This window comes from Dermacentor andersoni, chromosome 1, assembly GCF_023375885.2.
Source record: "Dermacentor andersoni chromosome 1, qqDerAnde1_hic_scaffold, whole genome shotgun sequence".
Classification (NCBI taxonomy): domain Eukaryota; kingdom Metazoa; phylum Arthropoda; class Arachnida; order Ixodida; family Ixodidae; genus Dermacentor; species Dermacentor andersoni.
The window spans coordinates 358099253-358123910 of record NC_092814.1 but is presented as its reverse complement, the minus strand read 5'-3'; the positions used below and the strand labels follow the sequence as shown (position 1 = coordinate 358123910).

At 47.7% G+C, this 24658-nt stretch overlaps 1 protein-coding gene across 2 annotated transcripts in view; it reads left to right on the top strand.

Moving 5' to 3' along the window:
- LOC126516601 (kelch-like protein 10) overlaps positions 1–23370 on the top strand; it is a 47779-nt gene extending 24409 nt beyond the window's left edge. For both annotated transcript variants that reach the window (XM_055063787.2, XM_050166720.3), the window contains 7 exons: positions 3164–3399; positions 3883–4051; positions 8396–8550; positions 15419–15597; positions 18458–18577; positions 21673–21798; positions 23249–23370. In XM_055063787.2, the coding sequence (XP_054919762.1) occupies positions 3164–3399; positions 3883–4051; positions 8396–8550; positions 15419–15597; positions 18458–18577; positions 21673–21798; positions 23249–23262 (999 nt within the window). In that variant the 3' untranslated portion in view covers positions 23263–23370. The remainder of the gene's footprint in view (positions 1–3163; positions 3400–3882; positions 4052–8395; positions 8551–15418; positions 15598–18457; positions 18578–21672; positions 21799–23248) is intronic.
- The last annotated feature ends 1288 nt before the right edge of the window (positions 23371–24658 follow it).

Here is a 24658-nt window from a genome sequence, read left to right as displayed (position 1 = left end):
TGTTGACGGCTAAAGCTTAATTTCTTCGCCGTTTAGGCTAACATGAGAGTGGTGAGTTAAACGTTACTTTGCGTGCACCGCTGATATTTGTCTGCGTAGTAAACAGAACACAGAGAGAGAGGTGGTTGCTTGAGGCGTTGTTGTGCGCCATATCTTATAACCACTGAGAGAGTTGAGCGTTGTCATTTCCTGACTTGTGATATCGCATTCTGGAGGAGTATTGAACTTGAATTGGATTATGGGGCTGTACGGGCCAAAACCACACTCGGATTAGGAGGCAAGCTGTAGTGGCGGGCTCCGGATTAGTTTTGACACTGTGATGTTCTTTAACGTGTGTGCACGTGCGTTTTCTCTTTCGCCCCCATCGACATGCGGCTGCCGCGATTGGGGTCAAATCCACGATCTCTAGCAATGCCATAGCCCCAAAGCTAATGCGGAGGGCGCAGAAGTGTTGATTTGACGGTCGAGCACTTCCGTAGTGTCACCTGGACCCTGCGGTGTGCTTTAATTAATGCAGCTCTGCTTGCACACCCTGCGTAATTTGTCAGATTGACATATTTGCATGGCGCTTATTTTTCAGAAATAGCAGCAGCGTACTGTACCGTACCTTGAACTTAAGTTTATCCTGTTTCCCCACAACCGCTGTCGTATAGTAGTGGGGTTTCCTTGCCTTCTCGCGCCACCTCACCCCCTCCCTTATATGGGAACTGCCTCTTCTCCCTCCCGCTCCTTCTTCTCTTTTTCTCCTCTCTACAGTTCTATCTGCGTGCCCTCTGGCCTTGCACGTTAGTAGAAAGGGAAGCGCCGCTGTATCTGCAAAGCTTCTGAGGGGAGTCACGGATAGTTATAGCTGTCAAGTGACTAACGTAGCGACGGCCAGGGAGCTCCAGAGAGCATTTTGCACATTGACGCGGTGGGGTGAAAACGAGTTTCTTCCGTTGCCTTTCCTCTCTTACTCGCGCCTCTCATCTATATACACGCTGTGAACCATTCCCGACGTGGTGTGTGCGACAGCAGCAGCCCCAGCAGCAGCAGTGGGAAACTCGAAGGAAGAAGCAAAGAAAGCTTCGTTTTAAGACACTGCTCATGGGATAAACAACCAACTATCGCACCCCAAGCGTCTCGGCAAATCTCGATTGTTGCTCAGTGATTCGATGCAAGAGGTCAGGTGTTGGGCCGACACTAAGAAATGCACTGAGCAAAGGGACTGGCGTCACGGAGCGTTCGCTTGCAAAGGCTGGCTGCGTGACGTCATGTTCTCTACTATCTTTTTTCTTGCTCCGTGGGTAAAAGGTTGTCTGCACCCTGAAAAATGGCGCTGCTATCGAGGCACCTTAGACATGCGTATGCTGTAAGTTTAGTCGTCAGAAATGTGTGTGAAACGAATTATTGATATTAATGAAATTTTGCGGCTTTTTCTCGCACACATGCGTACACAGTATGAGTGCCACTTAATATGACGGTGCCTACCACACGTGAAATCCGCGCATAAGTGGTTCGCACTAACGTCATCTCGAGGGCCATATTTGAGTACTAGTGCAAGCACTGTGAAACGCTGCGCCTGAATTTGATGCATTTATTTTCACCTTATCGCCAGCAGTGCAGTAGAAGGTTGGAATTAGGTCTTAATTTGCTATACGTGAGGTGCGAATCAATTGCAGGATATTGTCTGTCGCTGTTGGTGAAACTTTAGGACTCGCCAAGTGCCGCCTCAGTGGAACGACCGTTCATTCCAAGGAGGTTAAAGAATTGCTGGAGTGGAATGTATTTCCCGAAGGTGAAGAGAACTATAAATAAACGAAGAAAACGATGAAGCGCTTTTCGCACACTTCCCACGAGTTAATCAACCTCCTTCGTTAGTCATGGCTTATTTTACCAGACAGATGCTTATCTACGTATAATTCAGTATTACTGGTATTAGAGTCAAATCAGAATATCCTGGCATATTGTATTGAGGAGAAGGTCATCAATATTCAGTAGAAATTACTATTGAACAACCAGCTTTTATTTTCAAATTGGCCTATAGCATCACCATAACCGAGCCAAATGACTTTATCTGTAAGCGGACATCACCCGGCAAGGCTCTATTTCAGGTGAACGAGGGACAAGCATTGGCTCCACCTTTCCTGGTAAGAAGCTGCGGCAGCTTCGATTCTAGCAGTTTTTCTTTATCCTCATTGGTTCAGTCGGCCGCGGCGCGCCGCTGCCTGCCTACTTCATTCCAGCATATATGTGCCCGTGCCGTGAGCGGCCGGTCGGGCTTTAGATAGTATCGAAAGCTACTGCAGCTTTCTCTTGTAGTGAGAAGGAAACAACGCATGCGCTGTTAGGGATGTTGGCGCATGCTGCGCCAGCAATGTTGTCGTGCATTATTAGTGCTTATGCACTGTAGTGGTATGCAGAAGCTCAGGACCTTGCAATATCGTAAGATCTCGTGCTACGACGATCCTCCTGCCCTACAGTTACTGCGTAACGCGAACAGCAGCGTTGACAGCACCATCGCGTCATATAGAATGCAATTAGAGCACACAACACTATTGTTATGACTGCAGCTTATTTTCAGTTGTTAAGGCGCCGGCAGCAGCGTAATCATCAATTTATGTATCTCGTCGTTTACAACAGCTTGACAGTTTCTGGCGGTTTTGTTGTATATATGGGCTTTGTGTTCTGTTGCCGTGCAATATCCGGTGTTCCCATATTCCGTAAACTACAATGTGTAATTTAACGCATACAAGCATTGGCTCCACCTTTCCTGGTAAGAAGCTGCGGCAGCTCCGATCCTAGCAGTTTTTCTTTATCCGCAGAAAGCTCATCAGAATGACGACCTATAGCAGGCGTGTTATGCAGTAACAACGCTCATACGGTTGTCTTGTGACTTTTTTTCCAAGCACAACGTGGCGCTACACAGCAGCCACACAAGCAGAATCTGATTGGTCGCAGGAATAATAGCTGTGTACTGGCCGGCTGAATTCTGCGCTAGACGAAGGCGCTATTAACGGTGCTGATCTCGTCTATATCCTTGGTAACCCGGTACACGTAGACGGACAAGTTCATGCTCTCTTTCATTCGTGCTGTTACGTACTTTGTATCATTTCTCTGCTTTCCAAGATTTATGGACGGCAGGTCATTTTTACCGGACACATGCGTGAACTTTTCCCCGCAGACGCTCACCCAGCCCTCCATGCCTTTTGGCGCGTTCGCCGGCGATGAACCTTACATGGTGGTTGGATATGTTGCACGCGTCGACCTAAACAGGCGGTTGTGGCTCAAGCCTCGCTTGCCAAAGGACATTCTCTTTCTCTTCGGCGGATGGACAACGGGCGCGACCAACGACATGCTGACCTACAACTGTCGTGCTGCCAAGTGGCGCGTGATGGAGAACCAGAACGCTACGGCCAGGTAATGTGGCCCCCTCAACAAGCTAGATTGTTGCAAGTGGCTGTCAGCATGCAGAAAAAAGGGCAGATTTTTTCAATTAGATGTTTCGCACAGTCTGAAAAGAGAGGCAGCGTGCCAGAAATGGTCACCACTAGCTCGGAAGTCCACGCGCACAAATATTTCGCAGGTACCAGCTTCCGAGTGCAAAATGATGGAAGCAAGTGATAAGGCTTCGTATTGTTGAGAAAGCGCGGCCTTGACTAAGCGCTTTGATATTCGCATTCTGTGATGTTATAGCTTTCATGCACCGCTAAAACTTATTTTCCTTATTTTCCGGGTGTGCAGTTTTGTGGTCACACCTTAGAAAATACATGCAAGTGCGCTCCAGCAGTACCGAGGCATAACGTCGATAAAGCTTCGAGGCCAGATGGCTAGATTATGCAAAGTTGCTGGGGTGTACATCGCATTTAAAAAAAAAAAGGTTTTCGTCAACGTCCACCGCAGGGCGTGCCATGGCGTGGCCGTGGTCAACAAGTGCATCTACATCGTGGGTGGCAACGACGGCCGCGTGTGCTACCGCACGGTCGACTGCTTCGACGTGGCTCAGGCCCGATGGAGCGCCAAGGCTAGCATGGCGTATGAACGCAGCTACGTGAGCGTTGTAGCTCTCCAGGCAAGCACGGTTGACGAAGGGCAACCACATTACTATTGCCGCAAAACTAGCCAAACAATACGGTCGGCGCGAGCTTTTCTGGGAACTGTACACACTGCATGCAACAATTGCATACAGTGCTGTGGCAAGCAAAGAAAAAAGAGAACGAGAAAGTGGTACTTGGAATAATAAGAAATATTATTCCAAGTACCACTTTCTCGTTCTGATTACTGTATGTACTACCATTCTCGGTTTTTCGAGTCTTGCACTTAAAATGCTGCTACGAATCTTACATTGACACTAACGAACCACGAGACCCCGCGCCCTCAGCTGTCACCCGGCGTAAAAGCCACGACATTGTTAGATTAGTTTATGGAGTTTAACGTGCCAAAACCACTTTCGGATTATGAGACACGCGGTAGTGGGGGACTCCGGAAATTTGGACCACTTGGTGTTTTATAACGTGCACCTAAATCTAAGTACACGGGTGTTTTCGCATTTCGCCCCCATCGAAATGTGGCCGCCGTGGCCGAGCCCAACACCATAGCCACTAAGCAACCACGGCGGGTCCACGACGTTGTTACTTTGGACCTAGGATCGTCTAAGTCTTGAAACGTGCCCTTACTGGCGCAAAAGGCATCCTGCACTAATTCTTCCTGGCCCTAAATTCATAATAAAAGCGTAAAAATACTTATTGAGATTGAGGTCAGGCAGTCAGAGACAATCTCTCTAACGCTATCCACTGTTTACTATGTTAACCTGTTCAAGGTAATATATCCCCTTCAGTCACGAATTATGATTGACTGTCGATACATGTGTGAGACGTGGTGCTCGAGACTACACTGAAAGCAAACAAAAGTGGTAGAATGACTCATTGAGCATTTTATGATGAATCATTATAATTGCCGAGTAACTAAATATTTGTATATTGTAAAGTCAGTCATGCTACGTTTCTTCATAAAAATGATTAAAGCCCCCATTCGAATTACACGCACAAGTTATTCATTGGCCTCAAGCATTTCATGTAAGAAAAAAAAAATTGTGTTTCAAGGTTGCTAACGACATGCACCACGTCAAGCATCACGTAAAACATGGTAGTGGATCCACCAAAGCGGTACTCTGTAACGATACATACCATTCAGAAGCAAAATGGAAGCAATTTAGGTTATCAGTATGCTCAATTTGCCCTAAGCTTAATGTTTGTGCTCTATTCCTTGCTACGTACCACTGCACAGAAATGGCGAAAGTAGGTCACGTCCACAAATGTGGATGCCATGGCGGAAGGGGATATTGGAAAGAATGCGGAGTGAGATTCAACGGGGAATATCTCAGCAATATACGGTTGAAATTGTCCTATGCTAAACAAGTGATCATCCTATGCTGGGTACCTGGCCACTGTGGCACAAAAGGCAATGGAGCTGCTGACGAGAAAGCTACCTCAGTAGCTTTTAGCGACATGGACACAAACATACCCATCCCAGCAACAGATCTTAAACCATACTTGCGTCACAAGCTGAAACTCAACTGGCAGACACAGTGGAATACTCAGATATCCAATAAACTGCACTTGATCAGACCCAAATTAGGACATTGGATATCGGAGAAAACACCACGGTATAGCGAAGTGCTCCTTTGCCGAAAAAGAATAGGACGCACTTATGGCACTCACTCTTACCTCTTGACTGGGGGGTATCCTCCGACTTGTGGTAAGTGCGGCAAAAATCTCACAGTCCTGCAGGATCTTATTCAATGCCCTGCATTAGAAGCACAGAGGAAAAAGTATTTCACTTCTGCATATCGCGAAAATTTACCTCCTCACCCGACGTTTTTTCTTAGCAATGAACCGCTTTTTAATATGAAATTAGTCCTAGAGTTTTTAGCAGAAACAGACCCTTAAGGTACGGACACACCGGCGGCAAGACACGCGCGGCACGCCGCCGGTGGCAAGAACGCCGCGCGGCAGAGAGGCCACATCGGTTGTGCGCGCGGCGGCCGCCGCGGAGTCACGTGACAGCGCTGATCTCGCCTTGTCTCGAACTGCGCGAGCATAGGCGCGATATCGCGGTTGTCGCGCGTTTTTTCCTTGCTCGGTTAGCAGATACCGCGCTGATCGCGTTGATTCCTGCAATGGCAGATGCAGACGACGATGTTCTGACGACGATGAGCGTTTTGGTCATTGTGTGTTCTCTGCTGTTGCGACGGCGGCGCGCGCAAAAAGCACGCAGACGAAGCACTAGCGCTGTTTGTCGCGGCTGGCTCGGAGCGCTCGGTCGTCGATCGTGGTTCCGCCGCCGCCGCTGGAAGTTAACTTCGGCAGTAGCCAAGAGGTGGCGCTTAGGAGAAAGCCCGAACGTCTCTCATTGGTTCGCGGTACGCGGCAAGCCGCGGAAAATGGCTCCTCGACCCATCCTCTTCGCGGCAGACCAAACCGGTTCCGCGGCAGGTTTTGCGGCACGCGGCGCGCCGCCGGCGTCAAAACGCACGCGGCGCGCCGCCGGCGGCGTGCCGCGCGCGTTTTGACGCCAGTGTGTCCGTACCTTTAAAAGCATTTGGCCAGGTAATTTTTAGCACACGTATAACAGCCGTTGTACTCAAGGGATTTCTTGAAGCTATTGTGTCATTGTTATGTTATGTTGCATCATGTTGTTAACGAAACCCCGTTGCCATAGCCCCCATCACTACCTAGTCAGTGTCATTATTTTAGCACCTATATATTTTACACCATTTACAGCGACAGGTTTTAGGCCCTTTTACAGCCACGTCACATATACCATGAGGAATTCATTGTCCACGCCATTCACAATACATCGTTAACATGACCAATTGTCATGGCGCTCTATGGCCATACCTGGCCCTAGCGCCAGAAAACACCACACATCATCGAAGACACTGTCCTATTCAGTAACGACGGGGATAAATTGGAACAAATGACTGATGACCTTAGTAGAGATAGTGGGGAAGTTATGGTTGAAGATTAATATGGCAGAATACAAAGGCAATGTTGCTGGCAAGGAAGCGAGAATTCCTGAATTGCAGTCAGCCTCTAGAATGTGTGCCAGAGTTCGTTTACCTTGGTCAATTGCCTAAAAGGGACGGCAGGCATGACCAAATCATGACCGGGAGCTTACCGCTATCCCCGAAAAGAAAATTTCAGGTGTAACGTTCAGAGACAGGAAGATGGCGGTGTGGATTACAGAGCATACAGGGGAACCCAACATTCCAGTCGACACTGAAAGGAAAAATATGGAGCTTGGCCCGCCATGTAATGTGTGGGGCTAACAGTTACATTATTAAACGTTATTAAATTATTATACAGTTACATCATTAGATGTTATTACAGTATTACATTATTAGTTTAATATTAGATTTATACAATGAGTGGCAAGGTAAGCGAAGTCGAGGACGCCATAGAATAAGGAGGTGCGATGGAGGGAGGAAATTTGCAGGCGCATCTTGGAATAGGCTATAGCTCTAGAAAGCGGTAATTGGAACGAGAGGCCTTTGTGCTGCGGTGGACATAAAGATCAGCTCATGATGATTACGTTGGTGAGTGAGATCGCACTATGAAATTTCGCAAGCATACAATGGTGTGGCGGGACAGGCGGTAAAATATCGAACAGGCTGCCACTAGAAGCAAAACTAGCAGGGCTTTTAGGGAACTCATTGCGAATGTTACACTGCTGTCGCATGAAAAAAAAGGCTTTTCTTTAGTTTTGAAAGCACCATTCCTTGGATGGACCAACGGAACTACAACGCCCATATTTCTTTCCTTCTTTGAGCATCTGCATTTCCCTCTACGCACCAGCCTACTGTCCACTGCAGGGAGCCTTCATTTCCTTCAGGAAAATTGCTTGAAGCTGGGCTAACTACGCATCAGTTGAGCTATTACAGCGTAACTGCCCGAATGCCAATTGTCGCAAAAAATTTGGATAAAAATTAGTTCTAGTGATAATGTATTAGTTAGAGAAGGCAGGAAAGGCGCAGTCCGTTATTATATAGGCGAAATATGAAGGGATGCATCAAAAACGTGTCTTTCATACTGAAACTGTAAACAGCCCCCCCAGCTGCAGCTCGCCAGAAGTGACGTAGAACCCGGACTGTGCCTTAAGTGAACCGTCGGGGCTTCTCTCTACTTCCCTCGCATAGTGTATGCTACGTCACATCCGGCTTATTTTGTAGTTTCGCGACTCACCCTTAGGGGTGCCTGTCATCTGCTACGGGGCTTTTGATTATCGGTGTACTTGCTGGTCTTACGGCTTTCTAGCAATTCTTTAGCTTCATCCGCTATTATTATTTAGCATGTTGAGCTCGTGGGAGATTTCCCAGCTGTTGGCAGTCGTTTCACGGGCTGTCATGTCTTCCCAGGGTCACATTTACGCCATGGGAGGTTCTGACGGCCGGAACTGTACCGACACTGTGGAGCGGTACGACGTGGAGAGAAACCAGTGGTCCATGGTGGCCAGCATGAACGACGTCCGCAGTGACGCCAGCGCCGCCGTAGCTGCAGGACGTATCTACATGTGAGGTCGTTTTCGAATTCCCTATCTTCACAATCACTTTGTGGGGAGTGAAGACTCACTCATAGAATCACTGAATCGATTGATCAATTTACGACTCGGTGCAAGCTGTGTGACACTTGCCTATGCTATCGAACGGCTCTCGTTTCAAATTTCCTAATCGACTACACCAATGGACGACTGTTGTGATGATGATTGTTACTTCTGCGTAGCGTGAAATCACTCAACCTAATTCGGTTTTTCTATATAAAGTGCTACCTAGAATTTCGCCTATCTCTCCTTCAGTTTATTGTCGTCATTCCTTCTCCGTTTCGCGCACAGCGTGCGAAAGTGCCACAGACGCTGATCATGTTGTTTTAAACTGTCACAGTATACATCTAACGGTAAATGTGGGAGCAGTTAGCCTGTTCAAGGATTTGGGTTTCGAGGGTAGCCAGGGGAAGATAAATAAATTCGGTGTGGGGGCTAAGCGATGGCTGGAAGGTTGCTGGGGTGTCGGTGCGTTGAAATTGAAGTGATATTCGGACTTAAATTCTCCTTGGTCCTCTGATTATTTTTATTTCTCAGCTTGTTTATTTTTTTATTTCTTAAGCCGTCATGTTATTAGCATGTACGTTTTCTCACTTCTAGAATTGACGTCCTATGCGGGTTATCATGTACTTGCGCGGTACCCCGCTAGAGGTGCCTGCATGCTATCTGCTAAGGAACGGGCTGTTAGTTATCTCCGTGGCTGTTCTCTTTACGGCTTCGGGCAATTATTCTTTACTATATTTACTTGGCATTTGGCTGAAAGGGACCAAGAAACGATTTTGACGATTGTGTACAAGCGTACTGAGTCGTTAGGTTAGGTCCTTCTAATAATTAGGTGACGCATTTAAGCGGTCCGAGAAAAGCGTATAATTTATTATAACATTTTAAGTATGTGCAGCGCTTCCGATTGCAGCGGCGCCGCTCCCTCGAGTTTTCAGTCGTTCCATCCCAATGGGCGCATTTATTTATTTATTTAGAAAATACTGCAGGCCTTGTAGTGGCCCTTGCAGGAGGGGCAGAAGTACAGGAAAAAATAACAAGGAAATGCAAGAGTATGTGAGTAGCAAAACAGAAATAAGAATTACATCGGAATGATTGCAGGAAAATAAAAAAGAACAATTTCAGAAACACTGTAACAAAACAAGATATAAAAGCAAACAACATTTTTCAGCTATCGCATCGTCAGGTGTGAACGCATTCAATGCTTTCAGTGTTAAGAAGAAGTGATATGGGCAAGTTATTCCATTGGGTTATTGGGCGAGGAAACAAGGAATATATAAAGGTGTTGGTCCTGGCAACATACGGAGTTGACGACTTGGCATGCCGGTGCCTTGTTAATCGCCCTGTTAGTGGTTGTATGTATTGCTGCGGATTAATAGATAGCTGATTATTCTGAAGCAGATAGAGGAACTTAATCCTTTGAATTTTCCTTCGCAATTTTAGTGTTTGTATATTATTCATTTTCATTAACTTTGAGGGTGAGTCAGTTGGACGGTATTTAGAAAATATAAAGCGTACAGCTTTTCGCTGAATTCTTTCTAATGCATCGATGTTACGTTTCGTGTACGTGTGATGAAGTGACTTGTCAATCAACACAGCTGTATTCCGCGATAACAGAACCATCTGTATAAGATTATGATAATAGATAACGCTGCTGCGCTTCAGCGTGCTACGCTGTTGCTGCGACAGATCCCTTGGTCATTGGCTTAGATACACCTGTGTGTTCGTGTAGGCGCGTTCTTGCAAGCTGTTACGTACAGGGTCTGGCCCCGTCCGTGAAAGGAATCCACATCGGTTGGTGGCAGAAAACAGACTGAGTTTATTCTCTACAAAAGACGCAGACGAGAGCCGCATGTGTTCAAGGGGGGCAAACTCTCGGTCCCTGTCCGGTGGCCGAGATGCTGGGGGTGACGGCGAATTCTTGGAACTCGACTCAGGGCGGGGTCGCTTCCTGTTTCTTCCGCGCTGGTGCTTCGTCCAGCCGAGGAGCGGTGGTGCGTCGCTTGTACACAACACAAGCTTTCGCTAGCACAGCAACAAAAAATGCGCCATCGCGCCGGACACAACCGAGTACAAAGCGATGTAGGTTGTCTCAACGTTATGCAGTAGCAATAAACAAACAAAGAAGCGGCACAGGTAAGATGACTGCACAGTGTTCCAAAGGTGGGTCACCACGTCAACGCCACACATGCAGCACAGAACGTGACGGTGCAATAGTCGCATTTTCGCCATGACGTGGAAGCTTTCGCATGACGTGGAAGCTCTGCGCCACCTACGCGGTGGCGTAGAGGTAGAACACCCGCCTCGCGTGCAAGAGGTCCGTGGTTCGAATCCCGGTGCGGCGAAATTTTCCACCGGATAAAAAAAACATCCGCGTGTTGATAAAATTGCATAAACAGGCCTGGAGTGTGGCCTGATCCCGGTGACCAGAACCGGTAACGCACTCCTTCACCAGAGCAGGATTGGCCACCCTGGTGCAGCACTTAGCCACAACCTCCTATATGAACACAATAATCAAACCCCGGCCCCTCAGTCCCCAGCAGCTGCGAAGCAACTGACCACGGCGGCGGTCAGACCTGCGACGCTGCAGAGGGTGCTAAGAATCCCTGGCTCCGGACAGGCCGCCATTGGAATATGAACCTGGCAACGTTTAACGCTAGAACGTTATCTAGTGAGGCGAGTCTAGCAGTGCTATTGGAGGAATTAGAGGGCAGCAAATGGCATGTAATAGGGCTCAGTGAAGTTAGGAGGTCAAAAGAAGCATATACAGTGCTAAAAAGTGGGCACGTCCTGTGCTACCGGGGCTTAGCGGAGAGACGAGAACTAGGAGTCGGATTCCTGATTAATAAGAACATAGCTGGTAACATACAGGAATTCTATAGCATTAACGAGAGGGTGGCAGGTCTTGTTGTGAAACTCATAAGAGGTACGAAATGAAGGTTATAGAGGTCTACGCCCCTACATCCAGTCATGATGACCAGGAAGTCGAAAGCTTCTATGAAGACGTGGAATCGGCGATGGGTAAAGTCAAAACAAAATACAGTATACTGATGGGCGATTTCAATGCCAAGGTAGGCAAGAAGCAGGCTGGAGACAAGGCAGTGGGGGAATATGGCATAGGCACTGGGAATAGCAGGGGAGAGTTATTAGTAGAGTTTGCGGAACAGAATAATATGCGGATAATGAATACCTTCTTCCGCAAGCGAGATAGCCGAAAGTGGACGTGGAGGAGCCTGAACGGCGAGACTAGAAATGAAATAGGCCTCATACTCTGCGATAACCCTGGCATCATACAAGATGTGGACGTGCTCAGAAAGGTGCGCTGCAGTGACCATAGGATGGTAAGAACTCGAATTAGCCTAGACCTGAGGAGGGAACGGAAGCAACTGGTACATAAGAAGTCGATCAATGAGTTAGCGGTAAGAGGGAAAATAGAGGAATTCCAGATCAAGCTACAGCACAGGTATTCGGCTTTGACTCAGGAAGAGGACCGTAGTGTTGAAGCAATGAATGACAATCTTGTGGGCATCATTAAGGAGTGGGCAATAGAAGTCGGTGGTAACTCCGTTAGACAGGATACCTGTAAGCTATCGCAAGAGACGAAAGATCTGATCAAGAAACGCCAATGTATGAAAGCCTCTAACCCTACAGCTAGAATAGAACTGGCAGAACTTTCGAAGTTAATCAACAAGCGTAAGACAGCTGACATAAGGAAATATAATATGGATAGAATTGAACTTGCTCTCAGGAATGGAGGAAGCCTAAAAGCAGTGAAGAAGAAACTAGGAATTGGCAAGAATCAGATGTATGCGTTAAGAGACAAAGCCGGCAATATCATTACTAATATGGATGAGATAGTTCACGTGGCTGAGGAGTTCTATAGAGATTTATACAGTACCAGTGGCACCCACGACGATAATGGAAGAGAGAATAGTCTAGAGGAATTCGAAATCCCACAGGTAACACCGGAAGAAGTAAAGAAAGCCTTGGGAGCAATGCAAAGGGGGAAGGCAGCTGGGGAGGATCAGGTAACAGCAGATTTGTTGAAGGATGGTGGGCAGATTGTTCTAGAGAAACTGGCCACACTGTATACGCAATGCCTCAGGACTTCGAGCGTACCGGAATCTTGGAAAAACGCTAACATAATCCTAATCCATAAAAAAGGGGACGCCAAAGACTTGAAAAATTATAGACCGATCAGTTTACTGTCCTCTGCCTACAAAGTATTTACTAAGGTGATTGCAAATAGAATCAGGAACACCTTAGACTTTCGTCAACCAAAGGACCAGGCAGGATTCCGTAAAGGCTACTCAACAATAGACCATATTCACACTATCAATAAGGTGATAGAAAAATGTGCGGAATATAACCAACCTTTATATATAACTTTCATTGATTACGAGAAAGCGTTTGATTCAGTCGAAACCTCAGCAGTCATGGAGGCATTGCGGAATCAGGGTGTAGACGAGCCGTATGTAAAAATACTGAAAGATATCTATAGCGGCTCCACAGCCACCGTAGTCCTCCATAAAGAAAGCAACAAAATCCGAATAAAGAAAGGCGTCAGGCAGCGAGATACGATCTCTCCGATGCTATTCACAGCGTGTTTACAGGAGGTATTCAGAGAGCTGGATTGGGAAGAATTGGGGATAAGAGTTAATGGAAAATACCTTAGTAACTTGCGACTCGCTGATGATATTGCCTTGCTTAGTAACTCAGGGGACCAACTGCAATGCATGCTCACTGACCTGGAGAGGGAAAGCCGAAGGGTGGGTCTAAAAATTAATCTGCAGAAAACTCAAGTAATGTTTAACAGTCTTGGAAGAGAAAAGCAATTTAGAATAGGTAGCGAGGCACTGGAAGTGGTAAGGGAATACATCTACTTAGGGCAGGTAGTGACTGCGGATCCGGATCATGAGACTGAAATAATGAGAAGAATAAGAATGGGCTCGGGTGCGTTTGGCAGGCATTCTCAGATCATGAACAGCAGGTTGCCATTATCCCTCAAGAGGAAAGTTTATAACAGCTGTGTCTTACCAGTACTCACGTACGGGGCAGAAACCTGGAGGCTTACGAAAAGGGTTCAACTTAAATTGAGGACGACGCAACGAGCTATGGAAAGAAGAATGATAGGTGTAACGTTAAGGGATAAGAAAAGAGCAGATTGGGTGAGGGAGCAAACGCGAGTTAATGATATCTTAGTTGAAATCAAGAAAAAGAAATGGGCATGGGCAGGACACGTAATGAGGAGGTAAGATAACCGATGGTGATTAAGAGTTACAGAATGGAATCCAAGGGAAGGAAAGCATAGCAGAGGGCGGCAGAAAGTTAGGTGGGCGGATGAGATTAATAAGTTTGCAGGGACAACATGGACACATTTAGTACATGACCAGGGTAGTTGGAGAAGTATGGGAGAGGCCTTTGCCCTGCAGTAGGCATAACCAGGCTGATGATGATGATGATGATGATGATGATGTGGACGCTTCAACCTACATCGACAAAAAAATGCCAGTGTCGTCTGCTGTTTGCGATAGTTGCCGACTTCGAACTGCATTGCTCTGCACACGGCCGAACGGTTGCCAGCTTTCAACAGACGTCGCATCCCCAAATCGGAGTGCGGATGCCGGCACATGTGAACCGCTCGAGCTGATAAAAACAATAACTAATAAAAGAGCAAACGTAATAACAAAATCCTGGCACGGCGTGAAGTTTACTTGGTCGCCAGCACATGAGGCTGACAACTCGCTGTTGCATGTTGCCAGTCGCTGGTTGCCTGTTTTGGACAACCAGAGGGTGCATGCGAACCGCACGGCACCATGCGGTTTCAGCGTAAATGCAATTTTGTGGCCTATCGCGACGACCGCCCGCTTTTCACGAACCGCCCGCGTGCGGTGCGTGCAGTTCAACCAACAGAGCTAATGTAGCAGTAAGTGAAGTCTACTACTACACTATATCAGTAACCAAGTGTATTCTACGTTGCTGCTGGTGTACATGTTTGAAAGGAGCATAACCACGAACAAATTGTCTTCTTAGATGTTTAAAATGTTTGATACTTGGTTACACTAATACCAGTGCTGTGTCTGGCTGCTTAAGCTCTGTGCCATCAAATGGCTGGGCCGTGCAGGCCGATAAGGCGGCTCACGTACGTCTACTGCATCTACGCTAAAGCTCGTTCATCACAGCGGTAGTAGTACAGAGGGGATTTAACAAAACGCCCAGCTCGCTTGTTGTTATTGGAATGCCGGACACGCTCTACACTGCGACAGAACATTCGCAACGCACGCTGCTTGGATAGCTCTCGCTGGGGATCGACGGCCAGGCGGCTCGCGGAGAGGTTGGAGAGGCTTCGCGCGGTTCTCCAGGACAACCGGAAGTAGACAAGACGTCGTCGCATCATGACGCAGAGCCAGTGAAGGCGGAGCCTAGCCCCGATCACTCGGCGAACGAGTTGAGGGGAAAACACATGGCTAGGGAGCAGGCTAACTTGTAATCGTGCGTAGCTATCTTAATATGAGACGCTTCACTTAAAATTGTGGCGCGATGGTTTTACTGTAGCTCTACCGAGCCCGTGCTGGTGGGCGAGTTGTTTATACATGATTACAACGACGGCACCAAATAAAACAACGGACGAAGTACCCTACACGTCTACGAAATTTGCCTGAACCGTTTTAGGGACCCTTTAGTGGGGAGTGGTGTCCTTTCCTCACTCACCTTTAAAGGAGTAATATCCTCAATATTCACGTATAGAAGAGATAGAGATCCGTAGGGGAGATTTCTAATCATAGTGTATGCTTAACTATGATGATGATGATTATTACCATTACCATACTCTCGCCTGCAGCGTGGGAGGCTTCACGGGTCGCGCTATTCTCGACACCGTCGAGTGCTACGACCCGTCGACCGATGTTTGGACCCGGCTGCAAGCCATCTCCTCGCCCCGTCGTGGCCTCATGGTGGTCGCCGACAACGAGACGCTGTACATCATGGGCGGCTTTGACGGCACCCACACTCGCGCTTCCAGTAAGCTTTTATTTGTTGTAAATCGTTACCGCGCTAAGCATCGTCTTCGTCATGTGTCAACGCGGCATCGATGTTATTGAAAATTTGCTCTGGGCAAAATGCACCCACTTTCGCGGTCATTCGGCATGGTGCGGCTACGTTGCATGAGGCTCGTTGTTTTAATGTTGTTGCCTACCGCTAATCGTACTCCCATCGATGTAAATGTTTGGCATACCGTTATTTTTCCATCATAATATTATAATTTAGAACAAGTTACCGTGAATTAGGACGCATTTATTTTTATTTTAAGTTAAGACAAGCAACAGGGGCGGCAAAATTTCCGGGTCTTTTCTGGCCAATCCGCACGTCTCCGGTATTCTTTCGCCGACCATATAAAGGTGCTCTGAAACACTTTTGGGAATATGTTTAATGAACCCGTCCAGTCGCCTATACTATGCCCTCATAAACAAACCGATCCACAAGTTACTCCCGCGGCATACTTTTGAGCGCACGCAATTGTCTAGAAAGATTGTTTGCGTTTTCGTTTAGGGACGTAATCACTGCGTATTTTGGCCGTACATTCTGACTAATCAATAAACACGACGGCTATAGGCCAGGCTTGATTAAACGTTATGACTAAGTTTGATAGGCTTTATTATCGGGCAAGTCTCTCACCTTTTAATATATGTGCTGCAGGACCTCTATAACGGAATACTCAAGCTTTCTGTCTTTTCTCCATTCAATTGGTATTTACAGAATTAAGTATTGCGCGAAGATACAGATGGCGTCACCACCCCTATTATATATTTCAGTCATGTCTAGTTTAGCGATCGTCCTCTTGCTGTTAAGAGTGTCAGTTTTTAACTAACTGTCGCGAAAGCTGAATCTTCGAATATAAAAATTATGGGGTTTTACGTGCCAAAACCACTTTCTGATTATGAGGCACGCCGTAGTGGAGGGCTCCGGAAATTTCGACCACCTGGGGTTCTTTAACGTGCACCTAAATCTAAGTACACGGGTGTTTTCGCATTTCGCCCCCATAATCTTCGAATATAGGTCAACCGATTAGGCCGAATTATACCGATAGATTATTTCTCTAGAAGTCTATCATAGTTTTTTGTGTGCCGATATGCGACTTTTTTGCATAGAAAATAGCCACCGTTGGTCCCTTGCTGCTCCTCGGTTTGAATCGCCCGCTTCAAGTGACGTAATCCCCATATGACCTCACTCCTTTGCCACTCTAAAGGCCCGTTCACACTACACGAAATATCCGGTGAGCGAAGCGGATTCGGCCGCTTTTGACGCCGAGGAGGGCGGAAAGCGGCGCGGTGAAGGTAATCGGTCCAGGACCCATTTTTCCCGCTTTCGCCGCCGCCGGAAGTTGCCTTTTGACGTCACAACCCGTCTAATCTCAATATGGCAGCCAGCATGTCTGAGCGACCGGCCTTCTTCGTGGAAACGGCGGAATACAAGCAGAGGCAACAAAAGCCCGCCAACGAGAGGCACACACGTGAACTCTCGTCTCGTTCGCGAAGTCACGAAACCAAAAAAGAAACTGCCTCGAGATGTCACTGTCGTCGCGGAAAGGCTTGAAGCGGCGGCGGATCCGCCGTTGCACGCGTCAACAGATGAGAACACGCTCTCTTTTTTCCGGCGAACGAATTCGCTTCGCTCGCCGAATTTTTGTAGTGTGAACGAGCCTTAAGTGAATCAGCCAGCGCTGGCGTCACATGAGGTGTACCAGAGTCAAAAATAGATTGCGCCACTTCAATTTTCCTTTGTTGCTATTTCCTCGATTACGAAAGTCGTGCTCGCGCTACGAATGGTGAATTGCTTTTTAGAGAGGCCTAATTTTTCAATATAGCTGTATTTTGGTGTCCTATTAGGTGCACGAAACAATATTGAGACCCGAACTGAATATCTGTATGATAGGAGCCTGAATGTGCCTTTTTAATAAACTGTATCATATCACAGACAAATCTCGGTACAACAGATAAGCGTCAACTGACGATTTCACTTGAGAGTGCTGACTTCTGATTGAGGTTAGTGCTCTCCTGCGGGTTCAGTTGTTGTGGTCGGCGGTGATGGAGGGGAGGTTGCGAGCAGTGACGATGGGGGAAAAGGGCTGCGCCCAGAGGAAGGAGGCGAGAGAAACAAGAGTTTCGTTCGGCCATTGGTTGACGCCAGTAATACGTCAGAGTGAGGAGAGGACGCGTAGCGGCGACGATTGGTTGGCGCATGCGATGACGTAATTAAGCCGCCTCAACCGGAAGGATCACGTTTCCCAAAGATTTTGCATCGGCCGGCATAACCACGAACAATCGAGAGTTACAGCTCAGCGGGCCAGCGTACGCGCCAGTGCGCATGCGCGGTACAACTTGCGCAGTGGCGCCTACGCTGGCTCGCTAAGCTGTAACTCTCTAATGTGACGAGGGGGGCGACGCTCGCTCGACGCCGAAGTCTGCCCATACCAGATCACATCGTCGACGCACGAAATGTCTGGTACAGCATGAAAGCCGGCAGACGTCCGCCGCTTAACGCCGAAAATCGTCGGGAACTTGTTCCTTGTTGTTGGGCCTTAAAGTGGAGACACCTCGTGCACTGAGGGAGGAGGAGGAGGAGGGGTGGCATGGAGCACCGGCACTCCGGTCGGCCGCATCGGCGGAATAGATGCGAAAGTTATCTTGCGCCGGTTCCAGCAATGCAAGGAGACCTGCATAATTTTTCTAATTCTGTTTATCGCAAAGGGCGTAAAGAAACTCGAGCTCTGCGCTGTACCGTCTTTCCGCTATGTCGATTTATTCTTATTTTTCTCGACTCTGAAGCCGAGCCAAGCATTCTGACTCGTTTTTATTGGCACTTTTTATTCACCGTTTTTCAGTGGAGAAGTTCGACGTGAGGACAGCGAGGTTCTCACAGTTACCCGGCATGCCTGAGGCCATGAGCAACTTCGCCGCCGTCCTGCTTGAAGGTTGCATCTACACCATAGGGGGCGTCACACGTAAGACCGGCCAACGGGTCTGTTGAGATCGCGCGCAGTGTTGCCAACCAGTGTGTGTGTATATCCTAATATGCCCCCTACGAAAATTCACAGGTGTCCGCGTTTGAGCCCGTGGAATCGTCTCTATGTACGATACAAAAAGCAGCAGTAATGTCATTGATTTATTTGTCGTGCCATGCTGAAAAGCATGGCTTGGGAGTTCTCTTGAATTCAGGGGTGTTACGCGCCATAAACCAAAATCTTATTATGAGGCAGACAGTAGTCAGGAACTTCGGACTCGTTTTGCCCACATGGTGCCCCATAAGGTGTACCTAAAAGTTTTAAACGAGCGTTTTTGGCCCGCAATGAATTGCGGGCGCCGTAGCCGGAATTCATACCGCCACTTGAAGCTCCTCAGCTCAACGCCAAATTGTCACTAAGCAACTTCGGGGTATTTATTTATTTATTTATTTATTTATTACAGTTACCCTCAATGTAAAATTAAATTAGAGGGTGGAGAGGTTATTATGAATTAGGGAGCAAAATCATTTTGCAGTTGCTGCTTGTTGAATATTCGATTTGAGAGAACAAAAAGTTCTATAATGAACAGGAGTCTACAAATACAACATAAAATATATAACGACGATTATTTCCTTACTATTCAGCTAGGTATGACATCCAAGACTGCATGGTCGTCTAGAATAGGTGCAATTGATGCGTGGAGGCGATTGCATTCGTTTGACGGGCACGATGTCTGACAATGATGGAACACCGACCGAACACTGCGTTCGAGTCTGCGGAAAATGTATTGCGGGGAAGGATTGGCTGCTTGCATAAATCAGGCGGCTAGTATACTTGATGAAAAAGTCGGTAACGAGATTATTTGCGGCGGTATTCTAAAGATGTCATGGGCAGCTGCGATGTAAAGGTGTAGGAATGTGCACCGTGGAGCATGACGCAAGGTCATACACATGCTGCATGTGATGGGTTGACGGAAATACATTGAAGAAGTTTAACATGTGACAGCTAAATAATGGCATTTCTAGAATATAGCACCGATCTCGCTTGTCGAGAATTATCTTCCGCTTTAGCCGCAGTTGGATTTTTCGCATTAAGATGCACTATGCAGAGAAGCCTGCACTCACTGCCATATTAAGGCGTCGCTCATTTATAAGGCGCGTGTTAGCCATGGACTTTGGCATGGCGACAACAAGCGTCATTTGCTCCAATTTGCGAGTCGGGCTGTTCTATTTTGTTTACGATTCACTTGGCAGGGTGCTATCCTGTTTCCACCGAAGAACTGGTTGAGCGAGTTCAAATAATTTACTGCGAACGCACTCATTTTTCCGACTGCCCAACAACATTCGTGTTTAACTCCTGCAATGCGCTGCACATTAACCTATAATGACAACGAATGGTATGACGACGATACCGGCGGTGGGGAACCGGCGACGACGCCTTGACGACCACGCTTGATCGGCCGACATTCGATAGAGCGAAGAGCTGTCATTGCTAGGGGAACGATGAAAGTGCAGCAACGCTGTAAACCCCGCTGCTGACGACTGCTAGGTGGCGCTATACTGCGGGCGCCTCGAAAGCCCCATAAACTTCGTAAAGTAGTGACACTCTCCTCCTTTGCCTTCATTTCTCCTCGTTTCTCCTCTCTTTCACGCTCCCTCCTCAACCGTGGCGTCGCCTACACTGCTCGAACGGAGCAACGGCGCCAACATGTGCTCCTCGCCACTCCGTAGACGCTTCTCGAGCAAAAATGGCGCTGATGCACGGCGCGAGGGCCCACGTGATGCTATTAGACCAATAGCGACGCGGCGTCGGACTTGGCCAGAGCTCGCGAGGAGGAAGCGGCATTCTTCAAAGCATGGCGGTACTTTACGAAGTTTTAAGGGGTTTTAGGTGCCTCTTGCTTTCCGCGGCTTCCGAGATGCGTGCGCAGGCGCCACTACCCGCAGTCCCTTGCAGCGCGCACAAGGCTATCCGCACAGACTTACTGCCACGCACTAGAGGCGCCCCATAGCTCTGTTCCTAACGTGTCCTGTACTTAATAATTGGCGCAAGGGGACACGTTAAAATCTCGGTGATGGTGGTGCGCGGTGTTCGTATTTGTTGAACGGTAGTTCGCGTTTAGAATAATGGTTACGAAAACGAAGATGGCTACATAATGCCGGACTATAGATCGTTGCGTCATTGTGGCGAGTGCAGGTGCTATACAGGGCTAGAAAAGCATATATTTTCGTGATGGCAATTTTATCGCAACTCGAAGCGCGTTTTCTCTGGCACCATCGTCGTCGCCGTGCACAGAACAGAGGGCGCGTCCCGCGTGGAGGTATAAAAAGAATGTCCACAGGTGAGAGCGTTGTGCGCTTGGCGCTACTCGATAATTTTTGCAGAGGAAACAAGGTTGCGCAATGTACGATGCACAATCCGCAGACGCGCCAACATACCGTGGTGCATACACTGGTGGAACGCACAGCAGACGTCAAGCTGACGAACGCCAACGTTTTTTTTTTTTTTCGGCGGTGTCGAATCGAGCGCTCTCGATGGGTGACGCCCGCAACGCCGCTGGCGGAGCTCCTCATCAGACCAGCGTTGAGAAGCACCCATTTCTGAGACACAACAGCAGCTTCCCGGCGTGCTGTGTCAGATCGACACATCGCCACCGCGTATCGGTAGCCCACCGTTCGAGGAGCACGAACACGACGATAAATCTGCCAGTGATCCGCGAGGACAGGCGGACATAGCGAACTGACTTAACTGATGTAGCGGGAAAGCTGAGTTTGCTGTTGTCAATGTGCGTGTTGTGCACGACAGTTTGTTCCTGGACCTTCGTTTCAACATGGCATCACGCACTAGAGGGTTTGCGGCGGAACACTGCCTATGCTTTGACGCGCACCGTAGTTATGACTGTTCAGAAAAGAGATTTTGGCACGTAAAATCCCATAATTTAATTTTAATTCAGTTCTGACTGTGTGCTACGAGGCGATGGTCCACGTATTGTCGAAAGCACCTTATTAGCGATATCGAATGTACAAATAAATCCTAAGCCTTTTTTCCTTCCTCGCCAAATATCTGTTGCACCGCACTTCTTTATCCCCTATCAGAAGTGACAACTACAGAGATCGTCAGGCGCTACGACATCGCCTCCGAGAGGTGGTACAGGGCATCAAAGATCCCAAAGAGCTGCAGCGCGTCCGCCGCCTGCATCGTTGAGGACGTCGCCAACCCTGGTAGGTCTCATCGCTGTGATGGCCATAATGGTCACCCTTGTTATCTGGCGTACCATATTAATCTTTAAGGTGTAAATTGGAAGAATTAGGGAGCAGGTAACCGAGTATAGATAGACCATGCAGCGGGGTGGACAACAGAAATGGAAAACCGCTCCTCGTAATGGTGGAAGTGCGATTGAAGATTTCCATTAGTCGAAGCGTTGGCAAAAAGACGACGATGACGGCGCGACGGCCGAATTAAACGCGTTGCAATCATGTTGCAAAACACGTACATGACGCTCACGGGGCGGACCCATTGCATTTATGGTAGCTGTGTTTAGCTTAGTCACAAGGCAGACTGCCACGCTTCATGCAGCTTTTCGTTTCCAAACCGCGGGCACACAGTTGTCGTTGTAAAACGGTACCACGCTGCGAGTTGTCCGCATATCCAGTGGCACACTTCCAGTGACCTAAGATGGCGAGAAATTGGGTCAATGAAGAGCAGTACCTATTCAGTGAATTCGTGGTGGAATTCGTTAAACGGTGGGCTGCTGTGCTTTAGGTACCCGTGAGACGTGGGTCCGATGCCGCCTAGCAAACGAGTTTCTTTTTTTTTTCTTTTTAGAGAAGCGGTCTGGGAAGACGGTTACATAGCAAAAGGGTCGCAGAGAAAAATTGCGTGAAGTAGTCGAAGATTGGTAATTGCACTAAGAAGTGAATTATGTGCTTGAATGGCTTTCTTTGCCCCTATAGCTTTCGCCCGTTTTCGTGTCCGGTGGTGCATGGTCTATCATCGGCTACGCAAAATGTGTGTGCTCTTGTGCAGCCGACTTGAGGAGTGCGAGATCTCTCTGTTACCACAATATATATATACATATATATATATACATATATATATATACAATATATATATATATATATATATATATATATATATATATATTGTGGTAACAGAGAGGCGCTATTTTGTGCAATTATTGCGCGAGCACGGCTCAAAGGGGTGCGTTAGTCGCTGTACGTGCTGTCCCACCATAGCGCTGGGGCGAAACTGTGGATGCCGCTCCTCTTCTCTCGCCACCCTCTCCCCATGTGACATCTGCGGGAGAGGAGGATGTGAGTTACTTTCTCCACCCAGGCCGTCCGCTGGAGACAACACAGATGATATGAATCGGTGGCTGCAGATCTTCTGGCTAAGAGTTCTGTCTTCCACGGAATTACGCAATAAAGTAACAAAACCTACCTAAATATTGTGGCGGCAATCAATATTATCCTTCAAGCGCATCATTTATTTCGGAAGACAAATTGATTTGTAGAAAGGCTCAGTTATTCGCTTACATCTATCATCGTGAACGGCTTCAGCACAATTTCTCGCTGTGTCTTGTTCATCGCAAGCGTTCATTCAATCTGTTTTCTTATCAGCTAAATAACATTTGTCTGCTTTTCTTGCCCTCTCTGATTACTTTTCCGGTAGCCACCTGGGTATAGGCCACCCTGATGAAGAGCCACCAGGGTGTGAAAAGCAAGACTTCAGTTGGGCCGGAAACTTGCGCAAGGTGGCTGGCAGAATAAAACACAACTGAGAAAAGACAAAAATTGTGTGAATTTTTTTAACAAAATACCCGTACGAAAGAATTAAATAAAAATTCCAGTAGCAACCACTCATAATGATTGTCAAAGTTTCCTTGTTGGAAATCGGTTGTACAGTTTCGTTGAATACTGCTTATATAGCAATAGCAGGTAATTCGATATAATGCAGTACACTGAATAACGAAACATGGACAACGTGTTGCACATCTATGAAGTGGGTGACTTTACCACATCAGCACACCAATTGACAGCACCCCGTGACCACGCAACGCAACTTATACGACTGCAGGCTATACCGTCTCCAGTATGGGCCCAGTTTTCATTGCAGCACTTTCGAGATTGGCCTAGTTGAATATGTCTCCAATGTCCTTTCATTTTACCAACTGAGACACTGAAATAGCAGACTCACCAAAAGTAGGGGAGAAGGGGGATGAAAACCTCGATTTCACATAAATTAAGCGCTCGATGACTATTATTATTCGTTGAGTCAGCGGTACATTTGTATGGAAAGAGAAACTGAGAGGCGAATGTTTATTGAGGGGTAAAGCGAAGAGCTTGGCCGGAGTATCATGTCTCAGGCCTGCTACTTCACATTGGAGTAAAAGGTAAGGGGAGAACGCAGGTAAGAAGAAAAGAATGAGGAGCGACGATGAAAAACGGCTTAGCCGTATGCGCCTGCCGTCCCATCAGTGTTCCTGAAGAGTGCGCAAGGAGGCACAGAGAGAGAGCGAGAGAGACAAAGGTTTATTCTTTTTGGGGTGGCACGCCTTCATCGTATAGAGTGGAAGGGCCCCATTGGGGGGGGATCGCGCCGCACCGCGGGCCCGCTGTATAAACCTTCGCTGCTCCGGCCGGTCTCAGCTGGTCAGTGCAGTATCTCGGGAGAAAGGCGAGGATAAAGGTATGTGATGGTAGCCCAGAGGGTGCGGGCATTCTCATGTGCAGTGATACAATGTAGGCCACACAGGGATGGAAGTGCTGCGCCAATTGTTCCATCATGCGCAAACCACTGAGCTGCGCGAATTTGCGTGCACCTAAACATTGACTTCGAATGAAGTCGAGAAATTTTGCGGGATGTTCGTGCTCAGTGACAAACCGTACAGCCGTGTGTTGGCTAGCATTTAGCCCCACAAGCCGAGCTAAATCAATCCGTTACAACGTCGGCGTCCTTGAAGTGTGGGTGTGTTTGGAGGCGCCTTGTAACTTGGCTGCAGGAAAACGAAACTCCTTTGGATACAATGCATTACGAACGCTTTAAATATATCTTACGCGTTTGCGTAATATTCGGCCCATC